The sequence below is a fragment of the Motacilla alba genome, chromosome 1A (genome assembly GCF_015832195.1).
Source record: "Motacilla alba alba isolate MOTALB_02 chromosome 1A, Motacilla_alba_V1.0_pri, whole genome shotgun sequence".
NCBI lineage: Eukaryota > Metazoa > Chordata > Aves > Passeriformes > Motacillidae > Motacilla > Motacilla alba.
In genome coordinates this window covers 55,891,964-55,909,159 of record NC_052031.1, presented here as the reverse complement: position 1 = coordinate 55,909,159, position 17,196 = coordinate 55,891,964, and the positions used below count along the sequence as shown (strand labels likewise).

Genomic DNA, 17,196 nt, shown 5'->3' with positions numbered 1-17,196 from the left:
GAAGTTCTCTTCTGATTCTTGTCCACACTTGTGCAAGAAGCCTTGTCCTGTGCACAAATAAATGGCAGGCAGGGGTATCCATTCAATTTCATGTTTATTATGAAAGTGATTTTAACAAAAATTTTATAACATGCTTAATTTTTAACTTTGATGTAGAAATCAAAGCTATTAATATACAGAGGCAAAAGGAAATGTATTTTCTTATAAGGTACATTTACAACAACATTTTCTACTATAAATCTGACAGAATTGTTAAAATATTGGTAAAACTTAGCACTGTGTTTTATTTTCTAAGTATCAAATTTTGTACAGTTATTCACTATCCTTGCTCTAAACTATTATCGTACATTTCATATGGAAATAGCTGTTTGTACACAATTTACATTGGTAATAAAGCTTAGAAGTCTCAGCAGCATCTACAACAGTTCAGTTTAAAATCTCACTCCTGCGCAGTGGTTTACGTGGAGCAAATTGATGCAGAAACCAGTATTACACCCTGTGTGCTTCTCCCTGAAATCCAGCCTGCCAGAAATTCCTGCTTAAACTGGTGCTGGATATGATCATAATGAACTTTTTTTTGCAGGAGAAAGTACCACTGGCCTCAATGGTTTTGGCTAAAAAAGGCTCTGTGATCTGATCCAATGTGAAGTTTTAACACTTTCACTGCTCCCTCCTTGTTTTTCCACTATGCTTGTGTGTAATCTATTAAAGTCCCTTTTATTTCTGAGTTCTGTGTTGTTTCTTATCCTAACAATGGAAAAAGAACCAGCACTAACCTTACCATACATATTCTTTTTATGTTACGAAAATGGGAAGCACTTTAGAATGACACTTGATAGTCAATTCTGTTTAAATTAGAATGTTAAAGTGCCCAAGAAAACTCTTCCTGTCATGTCAGTGAGACTGAAGAAATAACAGGATCTGTAATCTGGAATTATAAATTTGGCAACTGCCTCACATCCACCCCAATCTCCTAAAGTATCTTTATAATCAACATGTGGAGACCCTGCTGCTGTCAATGTAAATTAATGGCCTAAGTTATAAAACATAGAAAACGATATTTACAAAATAATTTTAATTAAAAAAGTAACAAAAACAAACTCTAAAAAAGAGATTTTCACAATAATTAAAATAAAGTTTAATTAATCAAAGCCACTTTTTTCTAGATATTGAGAAAATTGAATTGCAGTTGTTTGTATATCTTTAAACTTGTTATCTCCTTTCTCTGAATACAGATGGTTTAAATTATTAGATCTAAAGGTACTTCTGTACATTTTACTTTTGTATATTACATATTAATTTTATAGATTAAAAGCTTTATGATGAAAGAATAAATAAATGAAATAACAAACTGGAATTGTATATATTCAGATCCTTAGATAACAGTTTTTTGACATTTTTTATTTTCCACTCTGCTTCTATTGAGATGAGAGATGAAACACAAGACTTGTCTCTGAAAACAGGTCTCTTACTGAGGAATAAGTTTGTATTACCATACAGAAATTTCACTTCTTCCACAAATTCATCTGGAAGACAAACTATTCCTTTTCCCAAGTGCTTATAACAGTCTGTCATTCTAGAAAACTACTTCATTAAAGTCATAAAGTACTGAGATTCTACAAGAACTCCTCCAGTTACTTCCGTTCCTATCAATCAGTGGTTTTAAACTATGAAAAAATGCAACTCCTTGAACTCATGATACAGATATAAGGAACTGTGTGTGTCACTCATTCCTATCATTCCCACTCATTCCCATCATTAAGAAATCATCCACACCCCTGAGGTGGCTGAGAAGTTTGACACTGGGTCCAGTTGTTGAAGATTTTACTCCAGTTAAGTTTGTAAGAGCATTCAAAGATATTTAGAGTCCAGACATGGGAGCTGTCACAGAGCAGTTGAGTTTTGCTGTCAAACACCTGTCAGCAGACCCTGTATAAGAATCACAGCACTACTTTTGCTCCTGAAGTTCCTAACTTGCTATCTGCAAGATTAAAACTGGGTTTTTAATAGGTGAAACTGATCTGAGAAATTTGAATGTGTTGGGCAGGTTTTTAAAAAGGCACAGGGTAGGGTTTGACTGTCCTTTTGGAATGCTGAACACATGTAAAGGATGCTTCTCACTCATGTGGCAGCATCCTTGCATTCTGCTCACAGACAGGATTTCAGGTGAGCTGTGCTCTTTAAAACCTGTTGACAACTCCGAATGTGGACCCTCTGAAAATTCTCTGACCAATCCTGTATTTATTTAAGCTAATCTAAAACTAAACTAAACTAAACCTGGCTTACAAGGTAAGCTAGCTTTAAGTAAGCTTACTTACTTTTAAGTAAGCTTACTCTAGAATGAAGCTGCTGTGTAGAAAGGATTAGTCTAAATCTTAAGTAGTCATAACTTTATTCTATGGAGGTGGCACAATGAGGAAATAAATTTCTTTTGAAAAGCTGGTCTTCAGGTAAAAATCTAATGTATGATGGAAGAAGGAAGACAGGGCAAGAAAATGGGATGAAAGAAAGACTTCAGTTATTATTCAGTTATTTTAAATCCAGTTTCAGCGAGCTAAATCTCCAGGCAGGATAAGTCTTGTTATTGAAGGCAAGATGCAGTGTGGCAGAAGAGGTGGCAATGCACTGAACACAGAATCCTGCTGCTCCCTGTGTTCAAATGACACACAGAGGCACTTTTGTGTCCTCAGCACTTTCAAGGCACAACTCAGCAACTTGTGATTGCTGCAGTGTCCTGGACTGCAGCAGGTGTGCAGGCAGTGATTTGGTGGCCTGTGAGAATGGTTTAGGGATGATTCACCATCACCTCACTAAAAATAAGTGCAGTATTTAAAGCAGAAAGAAAGGCTTAAAATGGTAAGTGCTGCAGGTGCAGCTTTTAAGCATATAGGTATTTGCAAATTGAAAATAAAGAGCTCTATTTGTGCCACGGAATTGGGCAATCACAAATGAGCACTTCTTCAGTCTACCTGTATTAACACATGAATGTGTTGTTGCACCTGTCCTGCAGACAATGTGTAATTCTGTAAGAACAGATACAGGACTGTATTTACTGGTATGTTCAAATGAAGTATTTCACATTCAGGGTAAAAGCTAAAATGTTATATTCTGCCACGTTCACAAAGCTGGTTTGCTTAAAGGCAGCTGTATTTCTCCTTGTATGGTTTTTGATTCCCAAATGTGTCTAGGTCTTGTCTGTAGAAGAAAACATTCTTTGTAGTTGTGCTGTTATTGTGTAGTAGCAACTACACAATAGGTTCTCTGTCTTTGACAATGAAGGCGTCCTACACTAACAGATGAAGAGCTGAACTCACCTCTTATTTGGTGACTGCCAGTTTCTGTAACTGTAAATCTAGTAAGAAAGTCAAAGCACTTTTAACTTCTAGAGCTGATATAAAAATTCTATTCTGTTTTTCAAATCAACTAAAACCAGTTCAGACTGCCCTATATACCACTTGTTATTACTTATTTCATTGGAAATTTGTACATCCAAGAGCATTTCTATGCAGAGTGGCAAGCGTTCAAGCCTGACTCATTTTCTAAATATATCAGATATGAACCCCCTCTATGTTCAAAAGCATTTATGTGTCAAGTTTTGAGGTTCAAATTATTCTCTTTCTTTCAGCACCTTCCTTCAGCAACACAAAGCCTGTGTTTGTTTCAGAAGTCCACAAGTGCCTTGTCCTGATTGTGGAATCCCTGCCCTGATGTGGCTTTGGGGAATATCAGCCTCATTCTCAGGTTGTCTGACAGGATGAACTGGACAAAACCCTGCTTTTTTGTAGTGTGGTTTTAAGTCAGGGCAAGTGGTGCCAGAGCCAAATGCAATTTCTCTTGCCTGGATTCATCTCTCACAGCTCTACTGAGGTCCCACTACCAGTGTCCAGAACTGGGACATGTCCCTCTTATGGTTTCTCTCTGGCACTGGATTTTCCATGGAGCTTGGAACCTGGAAAACGTTACAATGCTGCCAGTGGTTTCTGGAGTCTGGCATCACTGTCATACAATGGTATTATGTCCAAACATGTTGGTTGTTAAACAAAAATTTCAGCAAAGATTTTACTAAACTCAGTGTACATTACCAGGTTCTGAAATTTGCTCACTCAAGTGTGAAATGCTAAAGATCACTGTAAATGATTTGCCAAGTGAGGAAGTTATTTTTTGCCATATTTTTCATATCTTTTCCTTCATAACTTTCAGTAGAATGGCTGGAATCCTGACTCATTCTAATGGATCTGAATAAAACCCTGAATAACCTATCAGATTTCAAACTACTGTTTAGCTAAAGTAGTTTTTTAGCTATATACTCCTGCATAATTGAGTACCTGAATAGATTTTTGCTTTTTAAAACTTTTTTGGTAAAAATGACTATTTTTACAAAGAAAAAAGTAATGAAAATTTGTTCTTTTTAGTGACCTTTGGTGAATAAAAAATAAATAAAAGTAGTTTAACATCCTCAAGAAAAAGTTAGGTTTAACAGCCTTTAACAAAGGACTTTTATGGAGAAATGACATTTTTTAACAAGGGTTAATGTATATATTAAAAAGAAAGATCACCAAAGATCTGAGGTCCATGAGTGGGAAAAAATTGTTAAGACTTTAAGGTCAGGCTGTTCAGGAATAGAAAGAAAAAAATTATATTCTTCAACAGAAAAGGAAAGAAGACAAGCAAAATTACAAGGAGGTTAAGTAGAAAAACTCAACAGAATACTTAAGATGTGTTCTTATAGAAATGGACTATTCAACCACTTGTAGTCAACAGAAACCAACTGTGTAAATTTAAGCAGTACTTGCTCAAGGACAAAAAGAAAGTGTCAGAAGATAACCGCAACCACCCCTAATACAGGTCTTTGAGAACATCCAAGCATGTGTTAAACTACAGGGTAGACAGGCAAAAAAAAAAAATAAGCAGCAAAGCAAAACTGTGTGTTAGTCTTTTTCTGAAAGGATGCTGCCAGGAGAGTTCATTTATCCATTTAATAAACTTGTAGACTCAAAAGGGAAAATGATGGGAAGGGACACAAGAGGAAGGGACTGAAAAGCAAAGAGGCTGAAATACTAATACTAAATAAAGGCTCCTCTCCCATTTGATTTAGCTTCTGTGCCAGGAAACAGCAGGAAACCCAGGATTCATCATGGCAAACCCACTGTCGTTCTGTGAGCAGGGCCTGAGCACAAGACTAAAGATCTCCTGCAGTCCCTGTGCTTGATGGGCATTGTGGCTACAAATCAAGGATAAAAGGGAGAGCCAGGTCTCTGCAAACACAAAACCTGCCCTCCACCTCTTCTGCAGAACTGTGTCCTGTTCACCCCTGAGCCCCTGACAATCTGGGGCTTGGACACAGTTGTGTTCCCAGTGTGTTTTAGAGGCAGCAAGCAGGTCCAGCAGCAGCTCCTCCCACGTGTGCCGTCTTGAGGGTGACTCTGTGGGTCTGCATGTGGGAGATTCCCAAGGGAGAGGCAACAGCTGACCCTATACTGGGCAGCAGTTGCATCTTCACTGATGCTATTTTTCCTGGAATAATACATATTGAAAGAGGATTGTCCCAGAGTAAACCATTATCCAGTATTATAAAACCTCAAAAGCCTTCAATTGGGTGTTAATAGAAGTGACAAGCACTTGGAGAAGTCATTTAATTGTCTACACAAAGTTACATATAGATATGAGTAAATAGGGTGTGTGGGAGTAAAGATTTAAGCATGAATAATATTTACAGTAACTAGAGATAACATTACTAATGTACTCACAAATAGAAGCATATGTTTATATATTTATATATTGTACTTAATTAGATGCTCTCTTAATGGAAAGAAAACCAAGACTACTAATGTTGTTGTTAATTTCTCACATATCCTATTGTAAATGTCTTTAAAGGGACCGAGTGATGCATGGAAATCCAGAGCTAAATCTGTTTCAATTAAGTAATTGACAGTGGCAAACCTCTGATGAAGTTTAGAAGAGGAAAGATAAAAACATTAGGACATTAGGGCATGGGACTCCATCTCATGTATTTCATAAAACAAAATTATACGTTTTTTTCTTCTTTTTTTTTCCTTTTTGATTTCTACTTGGACAGAGGTTCCACCAAGCCACAAATGAGAAATAATAAAATTTAGATTGTTTCATTTTCTTCTAAAGATTCAAATATAAACTTCAAGTGCAATTCAAAATCCAAGTATTATTTATACGACATATTCTTTCTATACCAGAACTTATCTGCAGGTAGTTTAATCATATTTTAATAGATTCCTCCTTTTTTTGACAAAAGTTATTGTTGATGATAAAGAAAAAGCTAGAAGAATATTTTTACATAGTGAGATTTCAGATGAAAAGTGAGGATACACTAGTGCAGACACAAATTTGGATCTACAACTAGGTGTAGTCAGGGATGCATAATTTTTTTTTTGTAGTAAGAATCCCATTCAGAACCTTGACTTTAACAATTATAAAACATTATAGGTGATCTTCATTAACAATTGTGAACAAAGTCTGCAAAAAAGAGCTTTCAAATCAGCAAATATTTCTACTATGGAGGAAAGACAATATTTGACAGGAATGCAAAGTAACCAAAAATTGAAGACCACTAGACTATTTGTATGGTCGTAGAAACCTGGAAACTTTCGATCGCAGTAGCTTTATAAATGATCTTGGAAACATTTCTTTTGACTCTTGTGCTGTGTACTTGAAATAGTTTTGAGGGTGTGCCAGTACATCAAAGAGAGCTTTAATCAGTTTCTTGTCCTATAGAAGACAACACAGATATGTTAGATAAAAGCAGGGTTTGGATTTAGTGTCTGCATAGGTTTCAAAACTGAAGAACAATCAGATCTGTTTTGCAAAACTTGAGTCTGGGTAAAAGAGTGTAAGGAAACTGCTCCACCTTGCAGTGGAGTTTCAGAGGGATGAGTCTGCCTGCTGTGCTGGATACTTTTTGTAGGGCTCCTGGCAAGAGCACCAACCACAAAACTGCAGATATCTGCATTAGAACTGCAAGCTGCCTCTGACTGTCCTTCCCACCTATTCCATGCTGCTGTCCAAGCCTTCCCTCCATGGATGGGAGACAAGGCTGGTCCTCAGTGATGCTGAGCTTTCTAACGACCTTCTCCTGTACCTTGGGAAAGCCTTGATTCAGAGCCTCAGCTGAGCCTGTGCCTGGCACTGTGCACTGCAGCTGGGACCTGAGCATCCCAAAAGCTGGAGGGAGAGAACAGCGCTGGACAGAGACGGCCAAGGGAGCTGGCTCTTCCTCAGCTCCTGTCCTTCCAAGACCAACATTTACATGGCTCAATTTTGTCCTCTGACCAGCCTTATTTTCAGTTTTAATTAGTTAGTTGTTACCAGTGTTGCTTGTATCTTTGGAAAACCATTTCTTATTGAGGCAAGATAGTGATTTAGGTAAATACATTTTCTAATGCACAGCAAACTTAATGTGTCATTTAAACATTTAAATGCCAGACTGAGGCTGAAGAAGGCTCTTGAAACAAGGTCCTTCATTCTTGGCTGACTAATTTTTTGAACATACAATCTTATTAATCATATTAACATATATTTCATTTAGTTCCTGCTTCCACAAAGGACTTAAACATGTTCTGAGCCAAGCTCAGTTACTTGATTTTGGGCTGCTTCAAATACCAGCATAAACCTCAGAACACAGATAATTGAATTTGGGGTCACCCTTGAGCTTTAAAGATAATGACTGTATCAAGGTATTGAGAACTATTTTAGAAAAATGCTTAGGAAAAGGAATTCTTGGTTGGCCTCAAAGGAAGCAGAAATTTCTTACCTTTAGAATTTCTTGATGGTTTTCTGATGCATATAATCGGCCATCTCGAACAATGTCTTCTATTAGTTGTTGGTAATCCTCTGAAAAAAAAGATCAGGTGAGTGACTGTGACATCCTTTGGGAGGGCAATAGTCAGACATGAGCTAGACCTCCTCTTGAAGACAGAGCTGAGAAATTTTGTGTCCAGTTAATTATTCAGCGTCTCTCAGGTTGCTGTATTCTAATTTAATCACCTTAAATTTCTCTGTTTCTTTATTACAGTGGTTTTTAATTATCCCTATAAATACATCCTCAAAAAACTACTCCCTCCAGATAATAATGCTGTATTATCTCCACTCTAGAGATGAAGAGACAGGGATACAAAATAACTTTTCAAACATTATATATGTTATATGTATGTTATTTCAAAGTATTTGCAAATAAAATGGAATGAGGCGCATAATGTTTTTCCTCATTCTTCTATCCCTGCAAGCACTGTAAGAGAAATTCTAAAGAAAAATTTTCTGTAATTCAGATATAACACAAAGATGAAAACCAACTCCATTCTCACCATCGTAAGTCACATAGGGGACCTGAAATCCTTTGCCACTGTTTCCTTCATTTGACTTGAACTGAATCCAGAGTTTCCTTGATCTTGAGGTAAATGCAATAGGTCTCTCATAGGTCTGACATGTTTCATATGTAGTAATTGAAGTAGGAGAAGCTAGAAATAAAGTTAAATTATGTTCTTTATATAATAATTTTTGCACCCTTCCTCATCTAGGGGTCAGAGATGTCAAATTGACAAGACACTTCTCAGCTGACATATTCCTGACAGCAGAAGTTTTTTGTGATAGAATGGATGTTGTCCATGTTTGCCTATAAAGATAAGTAGGTTTTTCCATAGAGCTATAATTTTTTGATGTGTAAAACTACTATCAATATTTTATTTTTTTAACTTCTCTAGCATTATATCCCAGAGTGCCCATATGCTTGTCCCAAACAGGTAAGGACAAATGAGCTACATGCCGGCAGACATGGTAGCCAGCCCCTCACATGGCCATTTTGGGGAATTCATGTGATAGCAACAAACCACTTATGAATAGAAACACAATAAAACCAGAATGTAATATTTGGTATGGTAATTCTGAAGAAAAGACTGTCACATTCTGCAGAGTCAGTGATCCACAGAAGAGTTAACCTGGATGTGAAGAGGTGGTTGGTGACAGCCAGCACAGCTTCACTAAGGGCAAATCATGCCTGAAGTATAACTTTACCCTGATGTGACTGGCTTTGGTCACTGTTGGAACCACAGTTTGGAGTCAGAAGGACAACTGATGTGTTTTGTTAAAGTAAGTGTTTGCTTTAAAAAAAAACTCATCTGCACAGGTATAATTTCCTTCCATCCATAGTGACCAGGTGTCTTTCTTCTGATATACAGAGATGTCAATACAGGCCCTCAGGGATAAAAAATTATGAAAATTGTTCTAGCAAATAAAAGACACAATTTTTGTGAGTAAATACACTGTTTTGAACAAAAACTCCATATGAACAGTTGCCTTTCAGGTTTGGTGCTTCTTAGCAAAAAATATATAGCAAAAAATCACCAGAAGAATGCCCACATCCTCCAATGCAAAAGAGGAGTGCATTTCATCTGGATCCTAACTTTGGAAATTGTTGAAATTCATATTTAAAGACACAAGGCACCCACTCCAGTTCACAGGAAAGCAGGATAACTTTGGATTTCTTGAGTGTGTCAGTTGTACCAACATGCTGCCCAGATTTAGCAATAACTGCAGCATTTATATATATAATAAATATACATATATATATATATTTACAAAAGGTAAGTGAGAGCACAGTTTGTACAGATTACAGAGATAGTTCTCCAAATACAATTTATCATAGTTGACTTCTAGAATGGCAGTGATTTATCCCACGTGGTAACTGGGCCAGACAGAAGCCCATTAACTGCTTTGTGATTCAGACAATAAACTTGAATAATTAATATCACATCACTAACTGTTATTGGTAGTTGTGGGGTTTCACCCCCGGATTGGGATGACCCTGAAAGATGGAAAAGTCCCTCTTCCAACCCGTGCCTTCGAAGAAAGACTCAGTAGTCTTCTGTTGTCTGTTCTCAAGGTAGTTTATTGTTGGTTATCTAAAAGATTCTTCTCCTGAACTGCTGTGGCCCGTTCAGCAGGTCAGACAAAGGCACACTGCCCTCCCAGGAGGCTGGTGCCATCTTTTATATCATACATTACGTGTTACATGTTTATACCTTTTCCCCAATACCTACTATCTATATTGAATGGTGACTTTCTACTCTAAACCAATCTGTGAGTGCCAACATCACCAAAGACATGGAGGCTAGGAAGGAGAAAGAAAGAGGACAGGGCACACCCAAATCCCTCCATCTTAGAACCCCCTGACCCCCATGTACAAAACTTGGACCCCTGCGTACAAGGCTTAAAACCCCCCTGTACAGCACTCAAAAATCCTACCCTTCACTTCATGACTACTTCTACTACAATATCTAAACTTTTGTGACTTCTTGCTCTTCCTGCAAAGTTGGTAAACTGTTCCATGGGTCAGATTCAAAGCCACAGGGGTCTCTGGCTGCATGCCAGGGTCTCAGATGCTTTTGACCTGGGTCTGGAACATCCGAGAATGTCTGCGGAACATTCTGAGTTCCGACAGGTAGTGTTCTAACTTGCTGTGCCACTTCATTCAAGAAACCTTTTAGAAACACTGGCTACACTGAAGACAGTCATCCCTTCAATTGGAACTATTCACTTCATCAGTTTGCAGGAAATATAACCCATTCCTGGCAACTTACCACTTTTTCTCATTACTAAAACATCGCCACATTCATCTTCAATTGGGAGAAATATCTCAGGTACTACAATGAGTATTCTTCTCTTTGGGGGTGGATTTATATTCCAAATGCATTCCACATTAGCTGGGTAGTCTCCAGGATAGTTGGGTGATTCAATGTAGCCAGTGTAGTCCCCTAGTTCTCCTCCACAGTGCTGGTCTGGGGAGAAATATATATTAGTATTTGTGTTAGTTGATAAATTAATCTGAGGTGTTTTTCTGGATCTGTCATAAGCAAGTCTAAACTCCTCCTTGTGGCTTTAGAAATGCACACATTCTCCAGCTTTAAAGGAATATTTGATCCACAAGGTTGCTCCAGCTGATTGCAAGACCTTAATCTCCAGTGCACAAACTGATTCAATGCTTCATCTAGGCTCCTTTAACTTTGCTTGAGAAATGCAGGTAAATAAACATGATCCAGTTGTGGTTACTGTGGATACTGTGCTGACATGCAGAAGATATTCTGCTTTAACTTACTTGGTTTTTAATTGGCTTCAGCTGAATGAGAGTGCTGGTCCCAACAGCCAGCCTTACTTAATTACAGATCTGCCTTGCTTCATCTCAGATTAAACCACTTAATAAAGGATCTCCATTGAGGGATCAGTTTTTCTTTCTGAGTTTTCAAAAATCATATTGAATTTGGCACAAGTTACTTAAGCTTGATCTCCCCAGGCCTACTCATTCACATAAAATTAGATCTATGTTTAAATATTTTGCTTAATCCAACCCTCAAATAGTATGCAAGGTCAGGAACTGGCTTGAAAGCTGAGATGACCTAAGACAGCAGAATAACAAGGGAGGTTTTATTTTACAGGAAAATCAGCAAGCTTCTTCAAATTCCATACAAATATACAGTTTACTCAAATGACATTAGAAATTAGGAAGAGATTATAAAACACATGGCACACAATCAGACAAAAAACTTACAGGGGATCTGCACATGAATAGTTAGTTAGATGACATTGCTTTATTATAGGAACATTCTCTTAAATTAGCATGGTAGAGATGAAAAAAAAAAGCTTGCCTAAAATAATCAGTCATTCACAAAGGATCAAATAAACTGCACTGAAATCCTTGGGGATATTTAAAATTTTTAAGATAGGAGGCTGAGTACTGCAAAAAGCCTCCAAGAAGATCTCGCTATCATAAGCGATACCTGGCAATTGCAGCATGCATGACTCTATCTTCTGATATTTTACAATTATTCTAAAATGGCAATTACTTTGATAGAAGATATTCTGCTCTACAGAGACACAGAGAAATATGCATCACTGTCACTCAGGATCAGGGAAACTAAAGGCTCTGTAGTTTTAACTTGTAGGTTGAACTCTGTGAAATCATATTAAATCTGAAACACTCATATGCCTCAAGTGGTGCTTTCCCAACTTTTTTTCCTCATTGTTTTCCCAACTTTTACAATTCCCTCTGGCAGCAGATATTTGCTAACTAGGAGATACAAATCTGAAGTCCAGCCTGACAGGTGCAACCTTCGAGCTGCAGTTCAGATCCAAAGATACGCTCTGTGTCACTGATATAAATGTGACTTACTTTTGCAATGTGTGACATTGGTGGAGCCATCAAAATCTGTACTGGTGTTGCCAGGGCAGGTGATGCAGTAGTTCTGACCAAACTCAGGCTGGTATGTTCCCGCAGGGCAACGGATACATCTGTGTGTTGTGGAGTTGTAGTAGTGTCCAGGAGAACAGTGAACTGCAAGGTAGGAGGTGTATTATTTTCAAAAAGTAGGAACCTCCAGTGCAGAGAGCTTTCCTCTGCCCTGAACATACCTGGTCTGCAACATTCTTATTAGGCCATAAAAGGCAGAAAATACACCAGCTCCCTGTATTTCCCAGTATAAACAATCTTCCAACTAAAACCCAGAGCAAAACCCATATAAACTAGAAATGTGTGATACATATCTCTCACTATATTTAAATATATTTGTAATAAATTGAAGTGGATGTAAAAAAATTACTTTCACAGTAGCAGGAGAGAGGTTCCATTAGTGTCTGTTTGCCAGGGCCAGCATGTCATTTCAGTAACTAAACCAAAATGCATTTGGGCAGATTCCTTCTTCAGCACTGGCACTGGAAGTTGACATAGAATACAGAATGCATTGCACCCTTACAGTTTCTCTCTAGCCCATGAGTAACCCTTAACTTCTTCATAACTTTTGTGCTGTTTAGTTTTTGTGATACAGTAAATAAAAATATACAAGACATGAAAGCTAAAGCATTGTCTAATCCAAGTTTGTGTTATTTATTGCCACACAGTGGGGCTGATTCCCTTACCAGTAGCAGTGCTGACTCCCTGCCTGCCTGTGGTAAATTCCAAAGAAAACCATAAATCCTGTTCAGCCTGCACAACCTCGGGAGACCATTCCCAGTTTACAGATTTCTTGACCATTTCACTTAATCACATGCCCATGCAGCAACAACATTTGTTTTGCAGCCTTCAAGAGCCCCTTGTCACTGATGATAATAAACCAAAGGCCCAGAAGTAGGTAGATGAATTATGGAAGGATTTTGAATTCACCTTTGGTTTCACAGTCTTGAAAGGAAACAGCACCTTCATATTTGGTCACAAGCCCACCGCCACAGGGAAAGCAGAGGGTCCTTCCTGGTTCAGGCTGATACGTACCAAGAGGACAGACTGTACAAGGTTTAAAACCATCTGAAGAGTAGTGCCCAGGAGAACACTGCCCTAGAAATTGAAAATGATCATCTGTATTATTGTGTTGACTTTTCTGGATGAAGTATAAAACCCACCAGTAGTTAGCAAGGCTTTCTTTCACTTAATCATGTGACATCAAGACAGCTGCAGATCAAATTCTAATCTTACCTGGATATTTTGTATTGTTCTTGTATCTTCTTCCTAAAACCACTACCAGTAAATAGAACCATTTTTATAATATGCTTTTTGGCAACTATGATTCTGTTGGATTTTTTTTTTTTTTTTTTTTTGTTAGAAAGGGGTCTATTAAGAGTTCATTAGAATACTTTGTACTTTCACCAATTCTTTCATCTCAGTATTTCAAAGCACTTTATAGGAAGAAATGGAACTGAATCATGGCTATGATGCAAGTTTTTGTACCTCCAAGTTAGAGATGTGGACAGTGGATCATGGGGTTTACCAGATGGGATGGTAGCAGTCCAGCACCTTGTCTATGAGAATACCTAACACCAGCAGCTTTTCATGTAGTTGTGAAAACTAGTGCTTGTCAGGTGCTCCTCTGCCAGGAAAAAGAGATTTGTGTAAAGCAAATTGGTTTGTGAATCAATCTACTGACAGAAGTTTTCAAACTAGCTCTCCAGGCAGTTTCTGGTAGGCATTTGTTTGGCTTGGTTCTTGCTAGCTTGAGTACTTTCCTCTGTGAACTCGAGAACCAGGATGTCAGGTTTTTCAAGACTGTGGCATGAATGTGTATCTTCACAGCACTCCAGACTGGGACACCAGCACTGTGAGATGCTACACATTCCCTGAGGTTGCCTAATCTCAGTACTTCGTAATTTATCTTCCCTGAGAACTGAGCAGCAGACAGAAACAACTGGCTTGAAAACAGGAAAGTTTTGAGAGCTCTAGGTATTGTTGCAGTCTCATAAGAACCCTGATACTTGCTGGTAAATGTTTGGGGCATTCAGTATTTAGGGTGCTTGGCATGAGTGCGTAACTTTGGTACTTAGGATGAACTAGAGCTCCTGAGTGAAAGCCAAGTTCAAATTCTGTCCCCACAAAAGCCAGACTCCTATGAACACCTGTGGGGTCAGGATCTCCAGGATTTCCTTGTGCCCCCATCCCAGCTGACTGGAATATGACTGTACAAACTGGCTGTTGTGACACAGACCTCAGAGAAATAGTATGATGTTACTAATTTGAGGACAATTTTGCTCTTGTTATTAGGAGCAAAACTGATCTATCTGGCCTGGTCCAACTGGTTACTGGAACCCAGACTGGAACATGTTTCATGGTAGGATTTGTGACCCTTGTGGGGGCCCCATGCTGGAGAAGGCTGTGCCTGAAGGACTGACCCTCTGGAAAAGTGGCTTATATTGGAGAACTCTTGCCCATGAGATGGAGTCACATCAGGAAGCTAGTGTAGTCTCCTGTGGGAGGGGCCTCATGCTAGAGCAGCAGCTGGAACAACATCAGTGTGATGAACTGACCATAACCCCCATTCTCATCTCCCTGCACTGCTGGGAGGGAGGAGGTAGAGCTGGGAATGAGGGAGGGGTGTGGAAGAGATGTTTTTAGGAGTTAGTTTATTTCTCTTTGTTCTGCTCTGATTTTGATTAGTAATGAATTCACTGAATTTTCCCAATTCGAGTCTGTTTGGTGTTTGGTGAGGGGTCTCTCCCTGCCCTTAAGTCGTGAACATTAATCCTATCTCTCCCCTCTGCAGCTGAGGAAGGCAGTGAGAGATCAGCTTTGGTGGGTGCCTGGGGTCCAGGCAGGGACAACCCACTGCAGCACAGAATTCACTTGCAGCTACAAGTGATTTCTGCACAACAGGCACTTAAAATCTCTGACATACTTGTGGACTGTACATTCCTCACATTTAGAAGTGAGGATTTCAGTGAAAGGATTTCAGTTGTGGGTTACTGCACAGGCATTTCTGCTCTGGAAGACAGGATGCAAAAATACTATTGATTACTGGCAGTGAGTACAGACAGTACAGACTTTCTAACAAAGCCACATGTGCTGATGCAAATTTTGATAAAATCTTTGACAGGGAAATTAATGAAGTCCAAAGTATATTCTCTCTTGTCACTTCTAGAGGAAAAGGGGAGAGCTGAGCAGAAATACAGGATCTTTTGATCTGACAATAACCATTGTGAGATAAATCCACCCTGCAAAAATAATCAGAAGGGGTTTTTTTTGTTGTACAGAACAATAATTCCAATGTAAGCCTTGAAACAAAAGTATTTTTGTTCTAGTTGTTTTGCTGCTTTTGTCAGTATGTCATAGTCAATCTTTTATAAACTCAGACTGTATTTTGATATGCTTTTCTTGTGTTATGGATAAATACAAATCAGCATAGCAAAGATGCACAGGTGTTTCAAATTTTTTGTCTGATAGTTTCTTCATAGAGCAAATCAGTAAAATCTATCATATATTTGTATTGGTGACACTGCAGTTATTTTTTATTCAGTATATGGGAAAAAGTAGTCGTTTCTCAAGTAATATTTGCCATGTGTTCTCTTTAGATATCTTTGAAGAATGCATTAATGTAAATTATATGGATGAGTTTTCAAGTTAGAACTTGAATAGCAGATAGGACAGATTTATTTCAAAGTCAGATAATGTATCTGCTATAAACTAGATTTCGATAGTCTGTAATGAAATGAGGTAAAGAAAATAAACAGTTGAATCTTAAAAACTTAGACTGATCAAGTTACAGTAGAAGCACCAGGTATTATCATCATTTTAATTTACTTTGTAAATCATGAAGTTGAATCAGAGATGCTACATCACTTGCCAAAAGTTACAGTGCATTCAAGCAGCGCTGAAAATTGCAATCATTAGTTCTGAGTCTGGGTTACAGATCCCTGCAGCATAACTATCTCAAATTGATAATTGCTGCTAATTAGAGCAGGTAAGCTGCATCTCATGTAAAACACTAAATGAGCAGGTTCATTATTAGACTCACCAATACCAGTTCAAAGCAATCCAACCCTTTGGCTCACAATACACTGATGAGTCCTTACAAGTCAAGGCACTTCCATACCTGAGGTGAAGCACAAAGTGCTTTGCTTGGCTTGCTCATTTCCATCCCATAACTCACACTGCTGTTGCAGATCCCATCATCTTGTCAGCAGTGGCAGCAGATGGCCCGAGCCAAACCATCCATTGCTTGTAAGTGTACAGAGATTTCTTCTATTACCTTTACAAGCCAGAACTGTGGCAGGCTCTCTCCTCTTTCAGCCTCCTTGCCTCACAGGGTGTGTGTGGCAACACCTTAAGCTTTCATAATCAAGTTCAACTTGCCTCCACATTCTGAGACATTCCGGGCACCCGCTACTCCCTGACCATCATTGCTGGGGCAAGGCTCACAGATGAGTTGGCCTTCTGTGTCCTGGTAGGTTCCTGGCGAGCACGGGATGCACTGGTTGTGCTCTCCACTATAGAAGGTGCCCGTGCTGCAGGTAACTGAGGAAACAAAGGGGGAGTCTATGTAAGGATGTTCACTTTGATCACATTTTTCACCCTAATATCGAACATTTAGAGAAGGTGGATGTCTTTGGCCCCAGGATTATGATGGCACATGTTTTGCATATGTTAGCCCAGGATCCTCGCCTGATGAAACCCATCTCCAGTGGGATTTCGGTCAATTTATATCAGGGTGAGGTCCTGCTTCTAATGTTTAAACTATTCAATGGCTTTGTAGTGCACTCAGATGTTTATCACATGTGTTAATAAAGCTGGGTGCAGTCTTGAAACAGTATCTTGCAGTTTATTAAAGCAGTACTGCATAATGTGTGGGAAGTGTGAGCTTTTAGTTTATACCAGGTGCAGTTACAAGTTGGTTTTATTGCAGATGACACAAAAAGCCCGTA

The 17,196-nt window shown here is 38.6% G+C and overlaps 1 protein-coding gene across 3 annotated transcripts in view; it reads right to left on the bottom strand.

Annotated features, from left to right (window-relative positions):
- Positions 1-77: 77 nt before the first annotated feature.
- The window catches only part of SCUBE1 (signal peptide, CUB domain and EGF like domain containing 1), a 192,804-nt gene continuing 175,685 nt past the window's right edge, over positions 78-17,196 (bottom strand). For 2 of the 3 annotated variants that reach the window (XM_038153801.1, XM_038153800.1), the window contains 7 exons: positions 16,628-16,789; positions 13,178-13,345; positions 12,191-12,352; positions 10,605-10,802; positions 8,334-8,486; positions 7,784-7,863; positions 78-6,741 (listed from right to left, as the gene is read on the bottom strand). In XM_038153801.1, the coding sequence (XP_038009729.1) occupies positions 6,589-6,741; positions 7,784-7,863; positions 8,334-8,486; positions 10,605-10,802; positions 12,191-12,352; positions 13,178-13,345; positions 16,628-16,789 (1,076 nt within the window). In that variant the 3' untranslated portion in view covers positions 78-6,588. The remainder of the gene's footprint in view (positions 6,742-7,783; positions 7,864-8,333; positions 8,487-10,604; positions 10,803-12,190; positions 12,353-13,177; positions 13,346-16,627; positions 16,790-17,196) is intronic. The other variant, XM_038153802.1, reaches the window with a different exon arrangement.